The 24,131-nt window shown below is 57.7% G+C and overlaps 5 protein-coding genes across 5 annotated transcripts; 4 read left to right on the top strand and 1 right to left on the bottom strand.

The window, feature by feature from the left end:
• Positions 1–536: 536 nt before the first annotated feature.
• Positions 537–4,612, top strand: IE81DRAFT_368748 (hypothetical protein). The gene is made up of 3 exons (XM_025517174.1): positions 537–1,574; positions 1,696–1,919; positions 2,005–4,612. The coding sequence occupies exons 1-3, from the start codon at positions 911–913 to the stop codon at positions 4,156–4,158; spliced, it is 3,042 nt and encodes a 1,013-aa protein (XP_025367009.1). The 5' UTR covers positions 537–910; the 3' UTR covers positions 4,159–4,612.
• IE81DRAFT_326109 (TPR-like protein) lies at positions 4,033–9,676 on the bottom strand. The gene is made up of 12 exons (XM_025514727.1): positions 9,512–9,676; positions 9,404–9,442; positions 9,137–9,331; positions 8,701–9,070; positions 8,320–8,635; positions 8,075–8,256; positions 7,417–8,014; positions 6,088–7,349; positions 5,805–6,014; positions 5,096–5,736; positions 4,837–5,014; positions 4,033–4,773 (listed from the first exon to the last, which is right to left on the bottom strand). Exons 1-12 carry the CDS (start codon positions 9,595–9,597, stop codon positions 4,354–4,356), a joined length of 4,497 nt encoding a protein of 1,498 aa, XP_025367008.1. The 5' UTR covers positions 9,598–9,676; the 3' UTR covers positions 4,033–4,353.
• Positions 9,677–9,877: 201 nt separating this feature from the next.
• On the top strand, positions 9,878–13,759 carry IE81DRAFT_326108 (hypothetical protein). Its single transcript, XM_025514726.1, has 5 exons — positions 9,878–10,306; positions 10,379–10,763; positions 10,825–11,772; positions 11,847–12,142; positions 12,230–13,759. The coding sequence occupies exons 1-5, from the start codon at positions 10,091–10,093 to the stop codon at positions 13,388–13,390; spliced, it is 3,006 nt and encodes a 1,001-aa protein (XP_025367007.1). The 5' UTR covers positions 9,878–10,090; the 3' UTR covers positions 13,391–13,759.
• Positions 13,760–15,100: 1,341 nt separating this feature from the next.
• IE81DRAFT_332034 (hypothetical protein) lies at positions 15,101–21,066 on the top strand (the record flags this gene model as incomplete). Its single annotated transcript, XM_025515287.1, has 13 exons — positions 15,101–15,196; positions 15,262–15,375; positions 15,434–15,456; positions 15,521–15,647; positions 15,720–16,063; positions 16,192–16,213; positions 16,246–16,276; positions 16,326–17,351; positions 17,593–17,766; positions 18,164–18,399; positions 18,480–18,957; positions 19,018–20,690; positions 20,755–21,066. The coding sequence occupies 13 exons, from the start codon at positions 15,101–15,103 to the stop codon at positions 21,064–21,066; spliced, it is 4,656 nt and encodes a 1,551-aa protein (XP_025367006.1).
• A 767-nt stretch (positions 21,067–21,833) lies between these two features.
• On the top strand, positions 21,834–23,398 carry IE81DRAFT_368743 (NADP-dependent mannitol dehydrogenase). The gene is made up of 6 exons (XM_025517173.1): positions 21,834–22,059; positions 22,117–22,188; positions 22,256–22,647; positions 22,721–22,759; positions 22,825–23,097; positions 23,167–23,398. Exons 2-6 carry the CDS (start codon positions 22,125–22,127, stop codon positions 23,182–23,184), a joined length of 786 nt encoding a protein of 261 aa, XP_025367005.1. The 5' UTR covers positions 21,834–22,059; positions 22,117–22,124; the 3' UTR covers positions 23,185–23,398.
• The last annotated feature ends 733 nt before the right edge of the window (positions 23,399–24,131 follow it).

Here is a 24,131-nt window from a genome sequence, read left to right as displayed (position 1 = left end):
CGGCTGGCACGGGACGTCTGAGGCTCGAGTGTAATGGAGCGGTCCGGACCCGGTGAATCAGTGTGATAACCCTCTTGTTGCCAACCCTCTGTGGGAGGCAGGTTCGCCACGAAGCCACCGGATGGGCTTGCAGTCTCTTGCATGGCTTGCGTTCTCGTCGGCTCATGACCAGCATGCATGTTTGCCCATCCTTTCTGATTCGTCGAGCTGCGTCGAGGTGAGAGGATGGATGGTGCCGTACGTCGACGCTGCCTGGTATGTGATGCCGAGTCACGGATGTGTGCTGGGGCTGTGCATCTTCGGAATCAAAGCTCCATTCACCATTCACATTCGTGATTTGTGATTGTTGATGAAAGGGCTACAGTATGGCAAGCTAGCTGCGTCTGTGAGCACACGCGCATCGGCGCATCTTAAATTGAACGTAAATGCGAACTCGTGATTTTGCAAGCGACGCGCAGATGAGACAGACGAGCAGACGTTCAGCAGGCGCGAACAGCTTCACTTCCGCAGAGCGCCGTCTCGTGCACGCTTTGCCCTGTCAGACCAATCCGATCAGCATTCGTGATTCTTGAGCGTCAAGCGTATTCAAGAAGCCTCGTCTGATGACAACACTTTCTTGTTGCACATTCACTCCGACACAGGTGTGTCACTCTGAGCACCGCTCTCACACTGCCACGCTGACAGGTACGCTGAGTCGCGATTTTGACCGCGCCCCCGTGTCTTCGCCCGGAATCTTTGCCTACGCGGTACAGTGCTATCATTGCACTCGCACATCTCGCACATTCCCACGGCCACGGTCACGGTCAAATTGCATTCGATCATTCGACTTCCTTCAGCTTCCCGTCCATCACCACTGCTCTTGCTCGACAGCAAAAAGTCCAGCAGCGTTTGGGGTCGTCGCGGTGAACTCATGATGAGCTCGAGCAACGGCGCATCACCCGCCGCGTCCAGCACCACACTTGCATCCGCCGCTACAAATCAATTGCCAGCCGTGGGACCAATCGACGGTGACACTGATTTGACCAACGGTAATACTTCTATCACTTCACACCATCATCAGCACGCCTCGACGGTGCCGCAGAGCAACCTAGCAACTCCGGTCATCATGCAGCAGCGCAAATCATCTCCTCTAGCAGCATCCTCCATCCAGAAGCTCGGCACAGCAGACATCTTGGAAAGGAGACCTTCGCCGCTCGTACCTCTTGACGGCGTCTCCGCTTCAATGCCCGCGGCGCACAGCTCTCACTCCAAGGTGACCGAAGCGGGACGCGATGCAGCGGCAGGACAGACCGTCACCCTCTCAGCTTCCAACTCCACCTCAAGTCTAGGTGGCACGACGATGGACTTGGACGACGCTTCCATCTCTCAAGTCACGCACTCAAGCAGCGCTGCTCCGTCGCCAGCCAATGCGAGAAGTGGTGGTAGGCGCGGTACTCCGCAAGCGGAAGAGACGATGGGCTCGGAAGCTCGACGGTCGAGGAGGGTGTTGCCGGCTCGTCTGCTTCGGGTCTCTAGCATCTTGGCAGGTGGCAGCAAGGAAGACGAGCTTGGAATTGGAACTCCTACAAAGCTCGGTGAGTGAGCGCCTGAATTCATCGAAGGAGGGATCGTCGTCAGAGGGCACGCCTTCCATGTGAGCAGGAGCAGCGCTTGGTGCAGGGATTCACACACCCAGCGCCCTTGCACTTTGCACAGATCAAGGCTTCTTGTTGCCCAACCTGCCGATCATTTTGAGCAGCAGCTCCGTCTCGTCGGCCTACGAGCATCGCTTCTTGAACGCAAGTGGAGAGGATTTTAGCTTCTTTTCGGATCCCAATGTGGCTCGAAGCTGCCGAGCGAGGGAATTGATCGAGACGCCAGAGTTCAAACCGTGGGACGAAGGTGCTATGCTGGGAAAGACGAGAGCCTTGAGAAGCGAGGTGAGTGCGCGGCCATGCGAGGCGCCGGGAAGAGCAACGGGGAGCCTGACGATCGAATTGCGCTTTTGCGATCTCCGCTCGACAGGAAGACATGTCGGATGCGGCTTACGAGCGTCGGCATCGTCGAGGAGACAAGTTGGAGAAGCGCCAAAGGCGTCTGGAAAAAGAGGCGCTGATACGCGACCGTCAGAAACTCAAGGAGCGCATCGATCAGCTCAAATCGGCCGATGCCAGACTTCTCATGCCGATCCTCCATGCTAGGGAAAGGCACACCGAATCGCGCGCTCCAACACCTCCAGGGGAAGGATCAACCGTCAAGACGTCTGCGAATGTCGGGCTTTCTGAGGGGTCATCCTCTGCAGCCGATACTTCCTCCAAGCTCGAGCACCTTCGTGCTGAGCTTCTAGGCGAAGCATTGGAGACTCTTGCGCGATACGATGCACTGCTGCCGGAGCTCGTAACCACCGCTGCCAGAGCGACTCCGCCAATTGCACCTACCGCAACACCCATGGAGAAGCGCAGCAACAAACGACCGGCTACCGAAGAAGCTTCGGCCAGCGCGGCCGAGGACGACGAGAGCACCGACTCACGCTCGGCAGCGGCCACTGCTGCAGCCGTTCAGTACGCCAAGAACAAGGCCAGGACTGCTGCTGCCACAGCTGCTCGACAGAGAAAGGCGAGGGAGAGGCGTGAAGCTGCAGCACGCGAAGCTGCTGGCTTGCCACCTCTTCCCCCTACCGATGTAGCGAGCAGCTCGACTGCGACATCTTCAGCTCGAGTCATCAAGTCGACGCTGAAACGGTTGCCGTCTGCAGCGAGCGCTGCAACAAGGCCAACGATCAGTCTCTCCCGTCGCAAAAGCGCGCCAGAGACGAGCACAGCTGCATCAAGAGCGCGCACATCGCAAGCTCTTGCAAGGTCCGTCTCGGCTGTGCGTCAGAATCGAGCCAGTCTTCCAAGTCTCAAGAAACCCGCAGTATATGCGGTCAAGAATCACTTTAACATTCACGCGCGCACATCTGGTGGTCGATTCGCTCCAAAGAGCGCCCTCACCGGTGCGGGCAAGGCTGCACCTTTGGCTTCCACACCGAAAAAAGTTGCTGCTGCGTCAAAGCAACTTGTACGCTCGGCGAAGAGCGCGTCGACGGCATCACCCGAGCCTCCAAAGCGCAGTCCGCGCACCGCGCGACGAGAAGTTCCGAGCACATCGACGTCAGAGGAGCGAAAGGCGTCTGGCTCGAACAGGGGTATCAGGGGCGCTAGTGGACGTTTCATCGAGCCACCTCATTCCTTGTTGGCTTACCAACAGCGCCAACAAGCAAATCGCACAGGTCCGTCTTTGTCGGAGCTCGAAGCTGCCAACAAGCGACCGAGAAGAGTCAAGCTGATTCTGGGTCCCGACAAGCGTGGGCATGAAGGCGATGCGGATGAAGTGTCACGCACGAAGGGAACACGTCGATCGTTCGCTTCGCGTGCATCGGGCTCGAAGTTGACCCAAGCTGCTGTTGAAGCTCTTGATGAAGATGGCAATTCGGATGTGGACGTAGAAGTGGCCCCTGCTTTTGTGCCGGCGGCCTTGACGCTCGAACAGGCTCAAGCGCTCATGGAAGCTGCGATGGCCGAAGCCGGGGCAGATGACGATGATGATGGCGGCGAAATGCAAATCGACCTCGCATCCCTGATGCCGCCTACTTCTACAACGTCAGCTCCATCTACTGACAAAACATCGGAAGCCGTGTCATCGGCGGTACAAGAGACGGAGGATAATCAAATGCAGGTGGATGCCAAGAAGGACGAACAATTGGATGACGGGCCGAGCAAAGCAGTCGAAGTTCAATCGAGCGGCGACACCATCGCATCATCTGGTGAGAATCAGACGCAAAATGGGCTCCAATCGGAGGTGGAAGCATCTGCACCGTCGGAAGAGATGGCAACATCCGCTTTGGAAGCAGGTAGTCCAGATACTCCAAGCGCACGATACGTCCCAGGTCGCACAGCACAAGCGAGGGCCCGCGCAGCAGCTTCCATTCCAGCCAGGCGCAACTCAAGTCGAGTGAAAGCTGCGAGCGCTTTTGGCGAAAAGATTCCCGAGCAGACGAACAAGAGGGAGGATTTCGATGTTACGTGGCACGCTCAGACACAGTCGCCTGGCTGGTTGCAGGACATGGTCGTGGAACGCGCTGAAGCTCAAATGGGTTCTCGCGAGGACAGCTCGGACATCGAGTCGATGCAGCGATGAGCGTCCTTGCTCGTCAGTCTAGGCGAGCGTCTAAACCAGACGAGGTGTGCTCTTTGTCAAACACTTGTATGCGAGACTGTGCGCAACGCCACAAAATGCCAATTACATACGATGCGTCGAGCACGAGCAAGCTTACAAATTGATCGGCGTATGGGCAATGCATCCAGTCGATAAATTAGACTTGGCACGGGTCAGCTATTCCTTCGACTCCTTCGCCCTGACAAACGCTGCAGTGCGCCAATTTTTGCAATCCCAAGGCGCCGCATGAAGAGCGCGTTGACCAAGGTCAGGAGGCGCCGCTGCTTGTGGCTGCGACTCGGAAGCGGTCCCTGCTTCTTCGGCAGGGTTGACAACGGGTGCATCAGCGTTGCTGAATGAAGCAGCGAGAGCCAAAAGGCGCATTGATCGCGCATAGTTTTCTTCACCACCCTCGGTCGAGTTGACGACCCCAAATGCCTTTTGAGCTGCAGCGTAAGCCTCTTCGGCGCGACGTTTCGAGTTTGTCGACGTCGCAGCTCGCAGCAGAGCTTCTGCGTACGTGAGGTGCGCTTCAACCGAAGATGGCGTCTGATCCGCTACGTTGCGCAATCGCGACAATGCAGTGTCTGTTCTCTCCTGCAAGGATCGAGCAGTGGAACGTAAGGCACGCGCGTGCAGGCAGACGCCACGCCCACTCACCTGTCCGTGACCAAAGTCAATGAGGGCGAGCAGCAGATCAATGTCTTCGCTTCTCGTCGAGGAGTCCATGGAGGCAATCTCGCTCGTCGCAGCATCGATGAGTCCATGATCTTCATCTGCCACACCAATCGCGGCGAGCGTGCTCAGCACGTTCAAATCGTTGGGCATGGAAGTGACGCTGCGGGGAGGTCCAAGAGGTGTAAGCTTCGAGTGACCAAGGAGCAGCGATTTCTTTGCAGCCAAACGACCGCCTACTCACCAGTCAAGAAGCTCGGCGGTGGCGCTTTCGTAGCTTTCGCTGCGCGCAGGCAGCAAGCGAACTCTTTCTATAGAGATTTGCGCGCGTAATCTTGACTTGAAATCCTCATCGTCGAGGCTGCTTATCTCCTCGAGAGCACTTTGAAGAGCCGCTTCCACCTCATCGTCTTCCAAGAGATGATGAGCCAGCGCCAATCCAAGATGCGCCGCAACGCGGACCGCTATCCGCTTCTTGCCGTCCATCATCTCACCTGAAGCGGCGTCGTCTGCTCCCACATCGAACAAGCCCAAGGCTGCTTCGAGAGCATCCACAGCGCCGTCAGCATCTCCGATTGCCAATCGAATGCGTCCAAGGTTGGCTTGGGCTATGGCGTACTTTGTAGCTGTGAGAGGCTTCTCGTCTGCCTCGTAATCGCTCTCCAGAAGAGAAGCCGCCCTAGTGATGCGCTCGATCGCCAACTCAAATTCGCCAAGTTGTTCGCAAAAGAGCGCAGACAGGTGCAGGGCGGTGCTATCGTGTGGGCTAAAGGCAAGAAGAACCGAGAGGGAAAAGGCGGGAGCATGCAGCTGCGTCTTTGGTGGAGGAGTGGCAGAGCAAAGCAGCTTGTACACCCCAGACGCGAATCCGTAGTCCGCCTCGAGCTGCTCCGAATGCGAGACGTTTGTGAGTTTAAGCGCTACTAGGACTTTGAGTCTCGTGCCTTGCTCACGCATGATGACTCCGAAAGGTTTACGGCGTGGGCGAACAAGACTCGGGAGGCTGCCTCATCACCGTGCCTGAGCGCAATGTATGCTTGACCTGCCCATGCTTGAGGGAGATCCGGGTCCAGAGTCTGTGCTTTTATCAGAGCCTGGTTGGCGAGCTCTACATCATCGTGCTGGAGGTAGAGGAGCCCCAAGTAGCACCAAGGCAGCGCATCCTGACCGAGACAAGGAAGAGGGGCAGGTGAGTAATCACGTACTGAAGGAGGGCAAGGCATGGTCTTTGCGTACCTGTGGTGCTGCCTCGATTGCCCGGAGGAAGCTATGCTGGGCTACCGTCACGTCGGACAAGAACGAGAGGTTCCCGAGTATCATCCAGAAGCGACTTGATTCTGGCTGCAGTCTCAAGGCTTGTTTGATGCACGCCGTAGCCTGCTCATTAGCTCCATCGACGTGCGCTCTAAGATCTAGGTGTTGAAGAGCGACAGCCAGGCTCGACCACGCGTCGGCTTGCTCATCTGGCGCAGCGGACACCACTCTGAGCTTGTGCAAGAAGACGCTTGCTTTTGCACAAAATTGCGGGTTCGCGCTCCCGCTCCTGACTTCATGACGTTGGCACACTGAGACGCTGGGCAGGCCCGCGTCGACCGGCTCGTCGTTGCAGATCTCTAGCAAGGACAGGAGCTGCGAAACTTGCGACTCTCGTATGCGGCCATCGCTTGCCACCCTGGAGAGCTCCAATACGGAATCCGCTGCGATGCTCCAGCCCGATCGCAGACGTGGCTCGTCAGACAAAGCGATGAGGCAGTGCGCTAAAGCATCCTGCAATGACTGCTGAGCTCGAAGCACGTATCCACCAGCCATCTGTTGTTTGGCCAAAAGCAGGCTGGTCTCGGCTGCAGCTATTGTTACGCCAATTTCTTCCGGGTGATGCTTTGAAATGTCGTTGAAGATGGCCAATGCCTCGTACATTTCTCCCACGTCACGGTGAACCTCTGCGATACTATAGCGCACCGCCCACTCGTCTGGTGATAACTCTTGCGCCTTGTGAAATGCCTTGAGAGCAGCAGAGTATCGCTCAGAGCCTGCGTAGGCTTCTCCAAGTCGTTGCCAAGCTGAGGCATCGGCTGGTTGGGTACGGAGTGCAACATGCAAAGCCTCGATGGCCTTGTCAAAGTGTCTCCGTTGAAGCTCGACGGAGCCTACAGCTTTCCATGCCCAGGCATTGCGACTAATGTGCTTCCTGAGGGAAGCCATTGCTCCACCCAACGCATCGCTGCCGCCTTCCCCTTCGACCACGCGACGTGCCACCACATCGACCAGGTCCCACTCTCTGTCATTGGCAAAGCCGACTGCCAGCTGCCTGGCTGCAACGTCTTCACGAGCGTCGAGCTCAAAGGCTTTTTGAAAGCATTTGGCAGCGCGACCAGCATCACTCGCGACCTCTTCATAGTAGAAGCCAAGCGAAGTAAAGGCCGGAGCGTATCCGGGCGAACGCTTGAGAGCAGTGACGAAGCATGTAAAGGCGTTCTCTGGGTCCGTCTTTTGCTCGCCTGCGAGGTGGGCGGCACATTAGACTTGATCGGTCGACACATGTCTTGCAGCGAAACAGCCACTCACCGCCCATCTGCCACAGACAGTACCCTAGCCGCCACCAAGCCTGTGCCCTTTCTTCCGACGAGAGTTGTAGAGAGCCGTCGTCCCCGTCTATGGTGTTCAGCAGTCCATCCAAGGCCTGTCTGCCATCGTTGAAGCGACCAGCACGGACATCGCACCAAGCCATCCCGCCTTTGGCTTCGATGCCTGGATGAGAGGAGAAGGACAGGGGTGATACCTCGGGCGCTTTGCGAGCTATTGCTTCCACCTGACCATAAAGCTCCTTGGCGTCATCCCATCGTAAAGCGGTCTCGTCGATGAATGCCTTGGCTATCATCGCGTCTGCGTTTTCTGCATCTCCAGCAAGCACCCCGTCCAAGAGACGCAGCGCTCGCGCATGATGTTGAGGAGGGTGAAGACGCGACAGAGCAGCCGCGAGCGTCGATTCCAAAGAGCGCCGTATGCTCGACAGGTCGAGCGCAGCAGCAGCTTCTAGCTTGCTGACCAAGGCCAGACCGGCAGAGCAGACGTCCGAGGCGGAGAGATAGTCGCGATCAAGCAAGTACATTGTCGAAGCAATGCGGTGCACAAGGATGGATTGGGGTGCGTCCTCGAGAGCATGCTGAGCGGGGAGGAGCAAGTTTAGAGGCACCCTGAAGACAGCCCACGCCAGGCGACTTACGATTGCAAGAGCTAGCAGATCAGGTGTAGCTTGCTCGACATCGTTGCGTTTCGCAATGTCCGCTTCATCTTCGAGGTACTGCTCGTCCTGCAGTGCCGTCAATAAGCCGCGAAACGCAAGTGTTCGGCTTGCTCTGGGGAATTTTTCGATGAATGCTCGGAGATGGTCGCGCGGCAAGTCTTCTAAGGAGGTGTGTAGAGCGTCAGACGAGCGATGCGAGTGCCCCTACCACGGCACAAACCCACCGAGTCTGGCATAATCGGCCCACTCCAAGTCGATCTCCCACGCGAGCTCCTCCGCCACACCAATAGCGACCATGCCATGCGCAAGTTGCAGCACCTGCTCTCGAGCTTCGTCTTTTCGCTCCGACTTTTGCGCATCGAGCGCCTTGGCCTTGCCATCCGTTGCTGCGGTACCCGTAGGTGCGTCAGGCCTGCTACGGGGATTAGGCAAGCTGAGCAGCAATTTGTAACGATGTTGTAGCAGCTTTAGCTCTGCTTGGCGACGGATTTCATCGGGCGCAGAGGCGTGCGCAAGGACCAGCTCAAAGAAGGCGGGCAGCTGCGGCAGACGGAGAGTCACTTTGAGCAGACTGCATGCTTTGCGCAGGACTGCTCCCTGCTAACCTTGCTGTTTGCCCACACCTCCGCTCCGACCTCATCTCGCAGCGCCGCTCTAGTCTTTCCAGCAGAGTCCAGCCTTGTCCTTCTCTTTTCAACTTCCCTGCCCACTGCAGCTTCTTCAACCGCTTCCGTCAAGCTGATCACCTCTAACAGCACGTCCAAAGACTTTTGGTGCATGGCCAGCTGCGCCTCGTACGTGCTCGTTGCTGTAGGGCTGCTCTGATCGGGCTGGGGAAGCGTGGCCAAGAGCGCGTGATGAGGCGATGTCTCGAGATAGAGCTCGAGCGCTGCAGCCACTTGGGCCGAGGATCCTTCCTCCCTTTGGAGTGCTACTAGTCGCTGGATCGCCTCTGCCAGCTTGCCTGCATCTCCTCTGCTCAGATTCGACGAGCCTGGCACGTAAGCATGGTGCAGCTCTTTGCCGGATGTGTGGACTCACGCTTGGCTGAATACGCGCATCTCCTCTTCGAGACATTCCTGTATGCCTGCAGCATTCTTGCGCTGCTGAAAGAACTTTTCCAGACCTTGCCAGGCCAAAGGGGAGTCTGGCTGGGCTCGAGCAGCAGCCCGATACGCATGCTCCGATTCATCGTATCGTTCCAGATTCAGAAGAGCGAGGCCCTTGAAGACCAGACTGGAGCAGGTGCAGGGCGGTAATTAGTCGAGAGCACGACCCGGCCAGATCGCCTCTTCTGCCAAAGCTCACGCATTGTAATTGTCGACCTCGTGCTCCAACACCGCGTCGCTGCCAAGATGCACTTCAACGCTAAGCACTGTGCACCATCAGGGAAATCGACCAGAGGGGCCCACTCACGCCGATTCTAGCGCTTCGCTCCATCGTTTGGCTTGGATGGCATCCCTACTCGCTTTTAGTTTGGACTTTGCAAAGCTTGAAGACATGACCTGCGCAGCGTGCCTGTCTGAAAGCGCGCGATGGTGATGTTTCCTCGAGTCCAAAGTTGGCGATCGCAGCGTGATGGGATGGTTCGAGAGGACTCGGCAGCGCGGTGTCCATCCCTGCTGCTGCTGATGAGATTTCATGTGGAGTGCCGCGCGACGTCACGCGCTTCTTCTTCCTGCGCGCACGTGACGTTTTTTATTTCGCTGCTCTTCGCAGCAAGCGCTTCCAAGTCAGAAGAGTCGCGAGTCATAGCGTCCGACACACAACAGAAAGGCGTGCCGAACCACCTCCATCAACCCGACACGCTCGTGCATGCGCCTAGCCATTTCTCATCCGCACGCAAATTGCTGAATGCTGGGCAGGCAGTCACGCTCTTTGCACCGTCTCGCCTCTGTCTTCTCAACAGTCTCCAGACCTGGTGCTGTCACGACCCCGCAGCTGTCACGACATCACAAAGTTCCCCTGCTGCCTACATTCTCCCATCGCTCAAAGATGTCCGCAGCACCCGGCCAAGGTGCAACCAGCAACAATGCTGCCCTCCCATTAGTGGAAGTCAAACCTTCGCAGTTTGGTCATTGGCCAGCGGTCAAGGTGCGCCAGACATTTCTGGAATTCTTCAAAGAGAGAGGCCACGCCTTTGCGCCGAGTAGCAGCTGCATCCCTTACGAGGACCCGACGTTGCTCTTTGCCAATGCTGGCATGAACCAGGTTAGTCGTCGCATCGCGCTTTGCTCGTAGGCGCGGACTGCTGACGCCTGCTTTCTTCGAATCTTGCGTCAGTTCAAGCCGCTCTTTCTAGGACTCGCCTCTCCCGAATCCTCTCTGGGAGCCTTGAAGCGTGCAGTCAACTCTCAAAAATGCATTCGTGCCGGCGGAAAGCACAACGACTTGGACGACGTCGGTCGCGACACTTATCACCACACCTTTTTCGAGATGCTGGGCAATTGGTCATTCGGGGATTACTTCAAAAGCGAAGCGATCGAGTACGCTTGGGACCTCCTGACGCGCGTCTATGGTTTGCCTGCAGATCGTTTGTACGTGACCTATTTTGAAGGCGACGCAAAGCAAGGTTTAGAGCCGGACAACGAGGCGAGAGATCTGTGGAAGAAGATGGGCGTCAAGGACGACCACATCCTCACTGGCAATGCCAAGGACAACTTTTGGGGTGAGTGAGACTGCCGACAGCGCTCGTCAGCCGTGCCTAAGTATGCCACACGCCTCTTCAGAGATGGGTGCGACCGGCCCGTGCGGACCTTGCAGCGAGATCCACTACGATCGCATCGGTGGACGCAATGCCGCTCATCTCGTCAACCAAGATGATCCGGATGTGCTCGAGATTTGGAACAACGTCTTTATGCAGTACAATCGCGAAGCAGACGGATCCCTCAGACCGCTGCCTGCGCGACACATCGACACTGGCATGGGCTTCGAACGCCTGGTCTCTGTGCTGCAGGATAAGCGCTCAAACTACGACACCGACTGCTTTCTGCCCCTCTTTGAGCGCATCAGACAGCTCACTGGCGCTCGCCCTTACGCCGGCAAGCTCGGGGCAGAGGATGCGGACGGAATCGACACTGCGTACCGCGTTGTCGCTGATCACGTGCGCACGCTCACATTCGCCATGAGCGACGGCGGAGTGCCGGACAAGGATGGAAGGGGTTACGTCTTGAGGCGTATCCTGCGTCGAGGAACGCGCTACGTTCGGAAATACTTTCAAGTGCCCATCGGTCACTTTTTCTCTGATCTCATGCCAACGCTCACTGCTCAAATGGGAGACTTTTTCCCAGAGATTACCAAGCGATCAGATGACATCAAGGCGCTGCTCGATGAGGAAGAGGTCTCCTTTGCGAGGACACTCGATAGAGGAGAGAAGCTGTTTGAGCAATACGCGCAACGCGCAAAACAGGCCAACACCAACAAGCTCTCGGGCGCAGATGTGTGGAGGCTGTACGACACCTTTGGATTTCCAGTGGATCTGACTCAGATCATGGCAGAAGAGGCTGGTCTCACCTTTAGCGAGGCGGAATTTGAGGAGGCGCAGGCTGCGAGCAAGGAGGCGTCAAAGGGCCTCGGCAAGGCCGCTGGTACCGATATGCCAAAGCTCGACGTGCACGATCTTGGTGCCCTCGAGCAAAATGCCGACGTCCCCAGAACCGACGACGAGCACAAATATTGTGAGTGGAGGAGTGCTTTGATGGGCTTCGCTTTTGGCTGTCACGCTCATCAAGAGAGGCTGTCAATTTTTCAGCGCAAGCGTCCATCGAAGCCAAGGTCAAGGCGATATACCAGAATGGCGGATTCCATGCAGCCTCCAACGCCCCCAACGTGCTTGCGGACAAGCCGCTGGGCTTGCTGCTTGACCGAACCTGCTTTTACGCCGAGTCTGGTGGACAGCAAGGAGACACGGGAAGCATCGTCATCGATGGCAAGTCGGAATTCGTTGTGGAGGACACGCAAGTCTTTAATGGATACGTCTTGCACTCGGGCTACTTCAAGTACGGTGAGCTCAGGGTGGGAGACGATGTAGTAGCAGCCTACGATGAGGTGAGTGCGGCAGCGATGCGACCAGCAGCTTCGCCTCCTCGGCAGCGTCAACGGCAGGATGCTAAAGCTTGTCTTTCTGCCTCACAGCATCGACGTGCACCGATCCGCAACAACCACACTGGCACGCATATTCTCAATTTTGCCTTGCGCGAAGTGCTGGGCGACCACATTGATCAGCGAGGATCGTTGGTCGCTCCCACGAAGTTGCGCTTCGACTTTAGCCACAAGTCTGGGATTCCGCTCGCGGAGCTGTCGCGCATTGAAGACATTTGCAACGACTGGGTCAAGCGCAATGTGGCCGTGTACGCCAAGGAAGTCCAACTTGAGCACGCTCACAAGATTCCCGGGCTGCGCGCAGTGTTCGGCGAAGCGTACCCTGATCCTGTCCGCGTCGTCACGCTCGAGTTCGACGTGGAAGACATTGTCAAGGACGTGGAGAATGCCAAATGGCGCAGCACCAGTGTGGAATTCTGCGGCGGCACACACGTGGCAAAAACGGGAGAAATCAGGCGCTTGGTGGTGATAGAGGAAAGCGGTATTGCCAAGGGCATCAGACGAGTGGTGGCGTTGACGGGCGAAGAGGCGGCTGTAGTCGAGCGTCTGGCAGATCAGCGCGATGCGGAACTAGCTGCGCTCGAGGCTGAGAAGGACCGCTCGAAACAAGAGGCTGGTCTCAAGGTGTTCACCACCGAGCTAGGCCCCACAGAGCTCGGAGTGCTTCGCAAAGCCAAGCTGGTCGAAAAGTCTTCTGCTCTCCGCAAGGCGCTCGATGCAGAGAATAAGAAGAGACAACTTGCCGAGACCAAGGAGGTGCAAGCAGGCGTTCAGGAATTTTTCGATGCCAACAAGGACGCCACGTACTTGATTCGCTCATTCAACGTTGGCTCCAACTCGAAAGCTCTGCAACAAGGTGTGGCAATCGCCAAGAAGCTGAACAAGGCAATCTACCTGTTCACTCAGGATCCAGCTCCCGAGGCTGCGCCCGTCAACAAGGCGGACGCTGCCTCTACCAAGGCGAAAGTGACGCACGTCAACTTTGTGCCCAAGCAAGATGTCGAAAAGGGCCTGGATGCTCGCGAATGGGCGGAGTTGGTGTCCAAGAGCATCGGTGGCCGCGCTGGTGGCAAAGTAGATGGCGCGCAGGGTGTGGGCGAGGATGGCGGTCTGGCAGTCGAAGATGCCATCACCGCTGCAGGTCGATTCTACCTCATGAAGACGGTGGAAAGTCCTATGCCTGCGCAGTCTTGATGGGCTTGTCACCGACGGTGTTCTGACGGTACCTTGTTTCAAGCATTCAGCTGTGGCGACGTGAGATAGATGCAGTTGTGCGCGACCCCTTGCAGTCGACAGCGTTCGAATCTTGTACATAGATTACACCAAGACGTGCGAGTCGGGGATCGCAATTCGTACCTCTTTTTTTCGCTCCGTGCCGGCGTGCCGTGCACGGAGGTGCCTGACGGTGTTCCGGGGTAAGGTATCAATCGCACATCACTTGGATCTCGATAGCTGGACTTTGCGGACCGGGGTGCGCTTCAGCGTTGATGTTTCGTGCGCGAGCGCGAGCCGAGGGATTCGCGAGCGAGTCGTGATCTCAAGCTCGCCCAAAGGCGTACTTTAAGCGGGACTTTTTGACTCTAACTCGATCGAGGGGCTGGTGCAATCAAGCTGTCGAATTGGGCTCTTTTGGGCGCTATTCACGCGTGCGACGAATGAGATGAGCCGCTGTGGCAATGATTGAAGTCACCTTTTTTGCCGTCAGGGGCCGCTGTCCTGGCGTCGCAGTGCGATAGCCAAGGCATCATCAGAGCGTCCAGTTGCGCATGTGCGCGACGCCGCGGTCGCGAGCGAGTCCACGTATGTCTAGCTGTGTCGTCGCGTCTATAACCACGAATGGATTTCGCTTACTGATGGCGCCTCCGAGACGAGCATGGACAGTGCGGTGCGGCAGACGACGCGCGCGCGAGAGAGATGAGCGAGGCTGCTATTCCAGCCTTTCCGAGCACAATGAGGTGCTGGTGTGCGCTGACTCGAGTCGCTTCCAGTGCGTGGCTTGCACGGACCCGATCATTCATATGGCGTAGCAAACGAATCTTTCCTTTTGCACATTTGATTGCTTGACCGCGGTATACCGAGAGAGTTGATCGACGGCGCGCGATGCAGTCTCGATAGGTTGGCACCGCGCGCAACCGTGATGCGTCGACGTCGTGCGCCACAGTTGTGATGGGTCGGGTGAGTCGCGATCAGTACACCGCACAGCAGTCACCGCTAGCCAGCTGCGTTTCTCCCTCATCATGATCCGCAACTGCTCGTAGCCGCGCCACTCACGACCGAGTCATGAGTAGCACGCAGAAATCAGGCGTGATGCTGGGTGAGGCCGAAGAAATCACGTTGAATGAGCCGAGGAACGCGGTCTGCCTCGAGCCACAAATTGCCTCTTCACGTACGCGATTGCTGCTAAAGCCGCTCGATCATTTGAGCGCCCATGCACTCGGAGCGTGTGGTGAAGCGACTCACGCGACTGTTGCCGTCGATGACAGCTACTGCATGGCGCTATAGTCGTTGCTTTTCCGCGCTGGCGAATTGTAAAGGAGCCGCTCGCCTGCGATGAGTGGATCGTTTGCTCCATCGTGGAAGGCATCGTCTGCGGCCCTGCCGCGCAGCCCTGACTCGACGGCTGTCTCACCGCGAGCGTCGAGAAGTGATCGTTGAGGTCGAGCGTGCTATAGTTGTGAGTGTTCGGGCGTTCCGTACCCCGGGTCAGGGAGCACCTCTTGCTCCATGAAATGTAGCCACTCACTTATATATGTGCTGCGTGGCAATCGATCGCTCGCAATGCGGGTCATCGCGCTTGCATCTCTACCATCCGGTCTAGGATCCTCGCGCCCGCCCCCCCACACTCATCTACCCCCAGCGACGCGCTCACGAGCGCACCCTCGTCAACATCCTGCTTTGCCCGTCATGCTCAAGCGACCTGCAGGCGTCCTTCAAGGGGACAAGATCTGGCTCTTCGATGGTCAGTACGTTTCGGCAAACCCGATGGATCGGTTGCACCAGGTGCGTTGCATGTCCAACGTCGCTGTTTGTTTGGACCCAAATAACCCTCTTCATCTCGAGTGCAGTCCGAAATCTTTCGCATCTTGCTGGTTTCCTTTGTCAGCATGGCTTTTTGGGAGCACGTCATTACTCTTGGAGAGGAGTTTGAGAGGTGGAAGCAGATCAAAAGAGGTCAATTTGTGAGTAGGCAGCGCAAAAGTCTGCGTTGCGGCATGCTGACCCCCCACATTTCCGCAGCGCTTTATAAACTGGGCTTTCATGTGCGTGGTGGCAAGCGAGCTTGCCAACGCGCGCGCTGACAGCCTCACGTCGACCTCTGCGCAGGGCTTCCCGCTACACCGTCATCGTCGTCTGCGCTGTAGCGATAGCGTTCGTTTTTGCGCCCGTAGACAGCGACATGGGCTGCCAAGCCTTGTTGACGACCATCATGACCTGCTGCACCCTCAATTACGTGAGCGTTTGCGTGAGCCTTTGCGCGAGATTCGCCCCGTGCTGAGGCTAATCCCTGTCTGGTGCGGAGCAGGCAGCCATGTGCGTGATTCTAGGCATCCGCATCATCGCGCTGCACCAGGGCCAACTGAGAGTAGCAGTGCCATACGGCATCATAGCGCTCACTACGGTCGCCATATATGCGTCGAGCGTTCCCTACTTTGGCGCGCTGCTAGTGCCACGAAGCGACCTGGAGCTAGACCCGTACGGTCTAAGATGCGCAAATCTGACAGTCAACGTCGTCGCTCGCGCAAGGGGCTTCCTTGCCGCTGCTGCACTAGACGTCGTGGCTGCCGTTCTTGCTTACTGGGGAGTGGCAAAGTCCATCTTGCCAGCACCAAAAGACTCTGGCTTGCCCGACTATCGCGGCCACTTTATGTGAGCGTCTCCACGAGTAGGCGTGTGGCATTGGAGCTGAGTCTCGTCCTCACTCCCTTTGCAGCTTTATGATCACCGTCTCCTTCGTCGTCAATTTTTCCGCCAACTTGGCTACCGCGGTGTTGCAGATCGCCTACAAGAATGCAATTTGTGAGTGCGCCGACGCTCTTGCGAGATGCTAGCCCGAGCTGACGCACGCGACGCTCGCATCCAGTGAGCCATGTACTGGTGCCCCTATCATTCGTGTCCACGTACGTCATAGGACAGCGCACCGTCATCAACGCAGATCCGCGCATCCGAGTGCTCCCTGAGCTACCCAACGTGACGCAGGAGATCAAGAACGCTGCCAGCGCACCGCGAGATTCCGATGTGACTAGGTCGGGCGACTACGACATGCCTAGACCCATGTCGCCCTTGAACAGTCCACCGCGTCGAAGCGACAGCTCTCGACGGAATCGGCTGCGGGGCTTGGTGCGACGCGAGCCAAAGACCAGTCTTTGCGACAAGACCTCCGACTTTGAGAGCCATTGGGATGGACAGTCCCATGGATTGACTCGAAAGACGTCTGCAAATGTAGCTGCTCGTCAATTCGGTCTACAACACGCCACGGGACCGTCAAAAAGCTCGCGTGCACCACTCACCATGAATGCAGACGACATCTCCAGCACGGATAGTCTCGTCGCTTCGACGAACCTGCACACTACCAGCTCGCAGGGCCAGCTCCAAATCCTTCCTGCACAGTCCCGCGCTTACTACCCCCCTTTAGGCGCAACGCCCGAGACGACAATGGGTGGGCGAGGAGCTTCGTCATACTCTGTCAGCGCAGATGCAAGGCACCCAAAGACCGCTTCGAGCGCGCGTCCCGCGCAGACATCGGTCTCGCATCACGAGCAGTCCCGCAAGTTTAGTTCGCTGCAGGAGCCCCCTGAAGAAGATCAAGGCACTGCAAGCGTAGACACGCCTGCATGGTACACTCCAGTCATCCACCCACCCACCGAGGACGACGGGGCCGTATCGGAACGCATCCTCTCGGGCATGTCTGACGAGACGATTACCGACCTTGCAGGCGCAAATAACCACATGTCGACCACGACGATGGGCTCTGCCCGCTCCATCGCAACGAGCGAGGTGGCGCACGAAGGCGATCAGATGCATTGCCCATCCAACTCTCGGATGAGCATCAATACGGCGCTGAGCTTTGGTACGAAAGTACCGCAAGGCGACTCCACAAAAACTCCCGGCCATGGCGCCCGCGCTGCGGCTGCGGCTGCTGATCACGCTCGCCCCAGTGAGCAAGCTGCGTCTCGTCCAGCGACGCAAATGACGAGCAGCCAGAATTCGAACCACAGGGCACGTGCTTCTTCGCTGCTCGAGCCGCTGGGCGCCAACGCACCGGTTCAAAGTGTAGTCGCGTCCGGTTGGTCGGTCTCGCGCGATTCTCGCGTCGCCGGAGGTGACTCTCGTGTCGAGGAGCTGAGAAGCCGCGAGGAGCTGACTTCATCTAGAGTCATTGACCAATATCGCTCCAGAGGAGCGAGCTTGGATCAAGCTTGGGCTGCAGCTGATCTGGGTTTGGCGTGGCGACGAGCGGGAGAAGAGGCGAGCGCGTCAACCACCACGCATTCTTCCGAAGCTCACGAAGAGCGCAGACCGACGTGGGGATGGAGTCGAGCCCCACCCAAAAGGCCGACCGGATGAGGGCGGTGCGTGCGAATGCAGAGGGGCGGCAGAGCGTAGCCTTGCGCGCCATTCGTGAATGTTCACCTCTCGCGTCGATGCTCTTTCATCACAAAACCTGTCGCCATGTACGTCGCGCAATCTACACGATCGAATTGCGATCTGCTATTTGCACTCCCATCCCCCCTTCGAGCTCTGATGGTCTTCTGTCTGAATGCGCGCTTGAACGCGGGCTGGTGGTGGTGAGATGTGAGCACGCGATTCGAGACTCACCCCTGCGCTCGTGACATGCGCGCGCGTGTTGGCATTTGCTCCGTGCGGCCGAACCGGCCTTTGCTGAGCCGGCGAGCGACGTGAGCGCGGGCAAAGATACGCAGCAGCTAGCTGCATGAGCGTTGCGTGAATGACGAATCGATCGCGCAGCAGCAGCAGAAGATCCAAGAACGAGCGCGATCGACATCATGACCACCATCGATACCCCGTCTCCCATAGATCCGATCCCTCCCACCCGCGCAGACATGTCCTTTTCAGACATTGCCTCGGGAGCCGACTGTGGCCCCACCAACGGGCTGCAAGCTCTGGGCAAGAGGTTTGGCGCAGATCGCAGCTCCCAGCAGGACAGGTACAACAATGCTGGGGCGGGCTCCTCTTCGGGTAGCGTGAGTCGCACCAGTCTTTGATTGTCACCGTTAGCTAATCCGCGCTCTCCTTGCGTCACAAGTCTTTTCGAAGTGTGCAGCCTCGTCATGGTCAAGCTTTAGGCCAAGACTTTGGCTTTGCTGCAGCCCAGCATGGCTCTCAACAACAGCCTTTCGATCTCGCTCCGTTGGGCGGCGCTTTGCCCTTTGCCGGTCCCGTGGGCCCTGCTGGTGCTCACCTTGCGCCGTTCAACCATTCTGCTGCCTTTGATTCTGCTTTCAAGGCTCCTCAACAGGCTCAACCCCACTCCACCAACGGCTGGGCCTCGGAGTTTGGCGCTCCGGGCCTCCAGCATGGACTTTCACAGCGCAGCTCGCCACAATCGCAGTCGCCGCAGCCTTTCATGGAGAGCCAGCGCCAGCACGCTCCTCAAGAGGCGCAGCCCCACTATACTCATGGTAGCAGCTTGTTTCAGCCTCGCTTCGCAGGGAGATCTGCAGCTTTGACCCCGTTCGGCGGTCACCATGCAGCAAGTCAATCCCAACAGCAGCGAGGGGATGCATATGCCCACGTAGATCGTGAGTGGAGCGCGTAGAGACCGTTTGTCACGAAGCGCTGATCCCGCGTGCTTCCGATAGAATCGTCGTGGGACTCGGCGTTCACGTCTTACGACCAAGATGCAGCCTCCAGCACCAGAGAGGCACACGTCGCCCCATTGTTGGGTCCTCAGGTCGGTCCGGACAGCAAGCCAGAGCTCAACAATGGGCAAGGGGATGAGCTTGCGCGCACCGCTGGAAGACTCGTCTCCACCGTCGATCACGAGACGTCGGATAAGTTCAAGGGCAGCCAGTTCCTTGGTCTCATGCGCAAGCTAAGAGATCGCCAAGCAGGCATACAAGGCAACGAAATTGTGGATCAGAGCATCGATACGCAGAGCGCTGCTCAAACCGACAAGGGAAAGGCACGAGAGGTGTCCACTAGTTCACTTGGGAGCGATCAGACGCAGGCGACGCCTCGAAACGCGCAAGAGGCTTACGCTCAAGCCAAAGCACAGCTTTCGCAAGGCCAGACGGGTCAGCTTGGGATGAGCAGTCAGCGCGGTGCTGTGCGCTCAGGCTCGGCTCAGCAGGGCGATCGAACGGCCCTTGACGAGATGTGGGCAGAAGAGGATGCACGCAGCGAGGCCATCGAACGCGAAGCGAGAGAGCGTGCGGCACGAGCGTTCAGTGGAGATGGAGGAAATGTCGCGGCGAGAATGATGGAGGACGATATCGAGGCGCGGGAATACGCAAAGTATGCCCGGTACAGCCGCATACCTGGCGCCCAACAATCGAGCACTGGCTGGGAGGAAAATCTCGAAGAGCAGGAAAAGGAGGAGGGAGGGGACTTTGTCGGTCGATCTTGGTCAGGACGAGCTGGACGAGGAGTGTCTGGAGCTCAGAGCGCAGAGTGGGACAAGCTGCAAAGCGACTGGGATCAGTGGATGGCTGGTCCCACGGGCTTGGAGAATGCCGCTGCGAGGGCACACGTTCGTCGCAGCAAGCCAGAGAGCGCTGCGAGCGCCCCAGCATATCGCTTCCAAGCCGACAATCCCTACGTCGGCACCACGCACACACACGCGAGCCATGTTGCCGCGGAGCAAGAGCTCTCGCACGACCTGCGGAGCCTGCTCGAACGTGAGGCCGCTGTTCAAGCGGATCCTCAGGATGCGTCCGCGTGGTTAGATCTTGGCGTCAAGCAGCAAGAAAACGAAAGAGAAGGCTTGGCCATTGCTGCTCTGCACCGAGCCATCGAGATTAATCCTGCGCTGAGCGATGCGTGGTTAGCGCTGGCTGTAAGCTACACGAACGAGAACGATCGCCCAGCTGCACTGGAAGCGACGGAGCGCTGGATACATACCCTCGATCAGTATGCCGCCGTAGTGCGCGCGCATGAAGCCTCTGCTGCGACGAGCGGATCTGAGATCGCTAGCCTGGTCGAACGCCATGCTCGCATTACCAGCACGCTTATGGCCATAGCTAGAGCAGGACCGCCGAGCAATGCCGGAGGTGCTGTGGTAGACGCCGACATCCAAGTAGCCCTTGGCGTCCTCTTCAACGCGTCCGAGGATTACGACAAGGCAGTGGATTGCTTCTCTGCCGCACTAAGCGTTCGTCCGAACGACTGGCTGCTATACAACCGACTTGGGGCCACTTTGAGCAACTCGGGCAGGAGCGCCGAAGCTGTGGATTACTATCACCATGCGTTGGAGCTGCAGCCCGGGTTCGTCAGGTGCCACTTTAATCTGAGCATTTCTTGTCTCAATCTCAAGGTGAGTTACGCGCGAGCCAGAGTGCAGTGCTGGTTTGTTGTTGACTTTTGCGCTCTGATGGCAGATGTATCGGGATGCAGCATCGCACATCTACACTGCCCTGACACTGCAGTCCACCGACGAGGCCGCCGCCTCGACTCCTCAAGCACAGTCTCTCGACGTCAACGAGTCCGGCGTGACTTCTAGCGCGCTCTGGGAGACTCTGCGAGTGGCTCTGGAGCTGCTCAACCGACCGGATCTGGCCAACCTCACTGCTCGCAGGGATATTCACGCTTTCGACCCGGCCGACTTTTTCCCAGCCGAGGAGACTCGGTCCTCTGACGAGGGGTTCGGAGAATACTCTCCCAACCCTGACGCGGCTGGATTTGACCCCTGAGCTCATTCCGCTGGATTCTTGACTCATTACTTAGATTCTTCACGAATCCATGTCGACGCAGGGAGTCGTTCGCTTGCCTAAGCAGCGGTTTGGTTTGGCGTGCGGTGAGGACTCTGCTCCATGTCTCGCTCACGAGTGTTTTTATGTGCCGTGGTGACGTACCGGGGCGGTCGACTCCCTACATTTGTGCTCATTGCAAGGTGTTTTGCGGGGAGGCCATACAAGAGAGACTTGACTAGTAAAGATGATCCCTCCGTATGTGAACGCGCCGTAGCAGCGACCTCCATCCCGGGGTGCGGCATCTGAGCTGCTCGACCGACTACTTTAGCCGCGGCGCGATGTATTCGTAGCAGAGTCGACCAGCACCTTGAGCTCGAGCGCGGGTAGCATCCGACTCGACTCGAGTTTCGGTGCTGCACCACGCTTCAGAAACGGCTGCCCTTCGTCAACGCATAAAGATCGGAGCTTTCACGTAAATTCCTGTTAACTCACAACAAGCCGCAACGCGTGCCGAGGCAAAGTCATCGACTGCTGATTTGCGTGCCTGCTGCTGGAGAAGGGACGACATGACGACGCAAGCCACACGCGCGTTGGTGTAGCTCGAGCTTTGCTGCCGCGGCAGGCTGCTCGGTCGGACGCCTGAATCGAGCGCTGGCTGCATGCAGCGCATGCAACATGCGCTCGCTTCATGCAATCGATCTCTCCGGCCCGTTCCAGGCACACGCTTCTCTTCTCCTCTGACGCCACCATGATGAACACATCGGTGCACCCAGTGACGCACGGGGCACACGTCACGCATGCCCCGTATGAGCGCGCGGTAAGCCGCCAGCTGTGGAGGGTGTGGCGTGGAGAGGGAATCACGAATCACGAATCGTGCAGACATCTGTATCGCTCGAGACGCCCGCGTGAGCCCGCCCGCGTAAGCGTCGCTGGCTCTTTCTCACCACCATCTCTGCCTCGCTACTGTTCACGCGATTTCCAAACATTTCATAGGTAAGTTGCGCACGTTACAGAGTCATCACAACACTAACGCTAGACCTGCTCCAGCAGCATACAATATGGTCTACACTATTGATTTGACTGGCGGCACAGTCGTCGTGACTGGCGGCAACCGCGGTATAGGTGCGTGGTGTGGCGTAGTGCGCAGCTCTCGAGGCTCGGCTGACCTCGCCTATGCGGCCTCTGACAGGATACGCCATCTCCGAGGCTGCGGCGAGCGCAGGTGCCAACATTGCCATCCTCTTCCACTCTCACCCCAAGGCCCACGAAGCAGCCGAGACTCTCGCCAAGAAGCACGGCGTCAAGGTCAAGGCTTACCAGGCTGACGTTGGCGACTCGAAGCTCGTCAAGGAGACGATCGACAAGATCGAAAAGGATCTGGGCACTCCCATTACCGGTCTGGCCGCCAACGCTGGTGTCTCCGTCGTCAAGCCTGCCACGGAGCTCACTACGGAGGACTTTCACAAGGTGTTCAATGCCAACGTGCTCGGAGCTTTCAACGTTTCGCAAGCTGTCGCTCAGTACTGGATCCAGAGGCAAAAGAAGGGATCCATCGTCATTACAAGCTCCATGAGCTCCAACGTGAGTGTTGCTAGCAGCGCATTCGGTACATCATCACGCACCTCATCACGCACCTCTCATTTCCGCAATGCAGCTCTACAACCAGCAAGGACCCAATGAGCCCCTGACTCAGGTGAGCGCCACGCCATGCAGAAGTTTTCGCGCGTCCCAACGGCTCACAGACTTGTCTTCACCCAGATCTTCTACAACTCGTCAAAGGGCGCTGTGACCAACATGGTCAAGGGTCTTGCAGCCGAGTGGGCTCCTCACGGCATCCGCGTAAACGCTCTCGAGCCTGGATTCTGCGAGACCGAGCAGACCAGCGGAATGGACGCCAAGATCCGCGACTGGCAAGCTGCCAGCGTTCCTTTGCGCCGCTTCTCCAAGCCTCAGGAGCAGGGTGACGCTGCTCTTTGGCTGCTCAGTGACAAGGCCACTTACGTTACTGGCGCAGGCTACCTCGTCGATGGAGTGAGTCGCGGGCGGTGCTGTTCACGGTGCACAACTCAAGCTCACACCCTTGTGTTGTATTTTTCGCAGGGCTTCAGCGCTTACTAGGCGATCATTCGCGTCGCAATAGCTCTCGCATTGTAGTTGGCCGATCAGTCTTCATCCTAAATGGCAAAATCAGTATGAAATCAGTCAATCACAAATGAGCCGTCGCTCGCGTGGCCCCGCAGCGAGAAACAACACGCGCACGATGTTGGCATTGAAGTAGTGTTTCGTCGCAAGACGGACTTTGTCATCATCATCTTGAATAGATGACCCCGTCTCTAGACGATTATGGTGACCGGCGTGCAGGTGAAGACGTCTGCGAAAACCACTCGCGAGTCGGAGGAGTCGAGAGTGTGCCTTCATGATCGTTCAGCATCATGTCGAGCGTGTGATCGATTCACGGTTCACGTGCCAGACCTGCTCGTCACGTGAGCAACGTGGTCGCGTTCTAGGCTCGCCCCCTAAACACGCGCGCCCCTCTGAGACATCCGCGCGGACATGAAGCGCCGGCACGGACGGCAATTATAGGTGTTCGCGCAGCACGACGCATACTCGTGACAATTGGCGCTACTACTACCCGCCATCTGCGAAAGTATAGAAAGGCGTGACGACGACGACAGTGAAGACAAGCATCCTCATTTCCTCCTCATTGACGACTACTGCGCTGCCATTCTCGCCATCTCCCCACGCCAACGCGCTTCTCCCCGCCACGACCTTTACGAGATTAACGTGCCGATACGCGAAACGACCAAACAAAGTTTGGATCTGTACAATCCAATCGAACCAGCAGCTGGTCTTTCTTCACTGACGAATCGCAGCCCACCGCGTGGACAACGATGAGCGCTAGAAATAGCTTTGCTGCGCTGAGAGAGGATGAGCCGCTGGTGGTAGATGCGGACACGACGGATTACTTTGACGATACCGGTGAGTGTCGGTGCTGATGGTGGTGATGGTGGTGGTGGTGGTGGTGGTGGTGGTGGTGGTGGTGTAGCTGCCGCTGCTGCTGCTTC

Source organism: Ceraceosorus guamensis (assembly GCF_003144195.1).
Source record: "Ceraceosorus guamensis strain MCA 4658 unplaced genomic scaffold IE81scaffold_91, whole genome shotgun sequence".
Classification (NCBI taxonomy): domain Eukaryota; kingdom Fungi; phylum Basidiomycota; class Exobasidiomycetes; order Ceraceosorales; family Ceraceosoraceae; genus Ceraceosorus; species Ceraceosorus guamensis.
The sequence above is the reverse complement of the archived record's forward strand: the minus strand, read 5'-3'. Positions and strand labels throughout refer to the sequence as shown.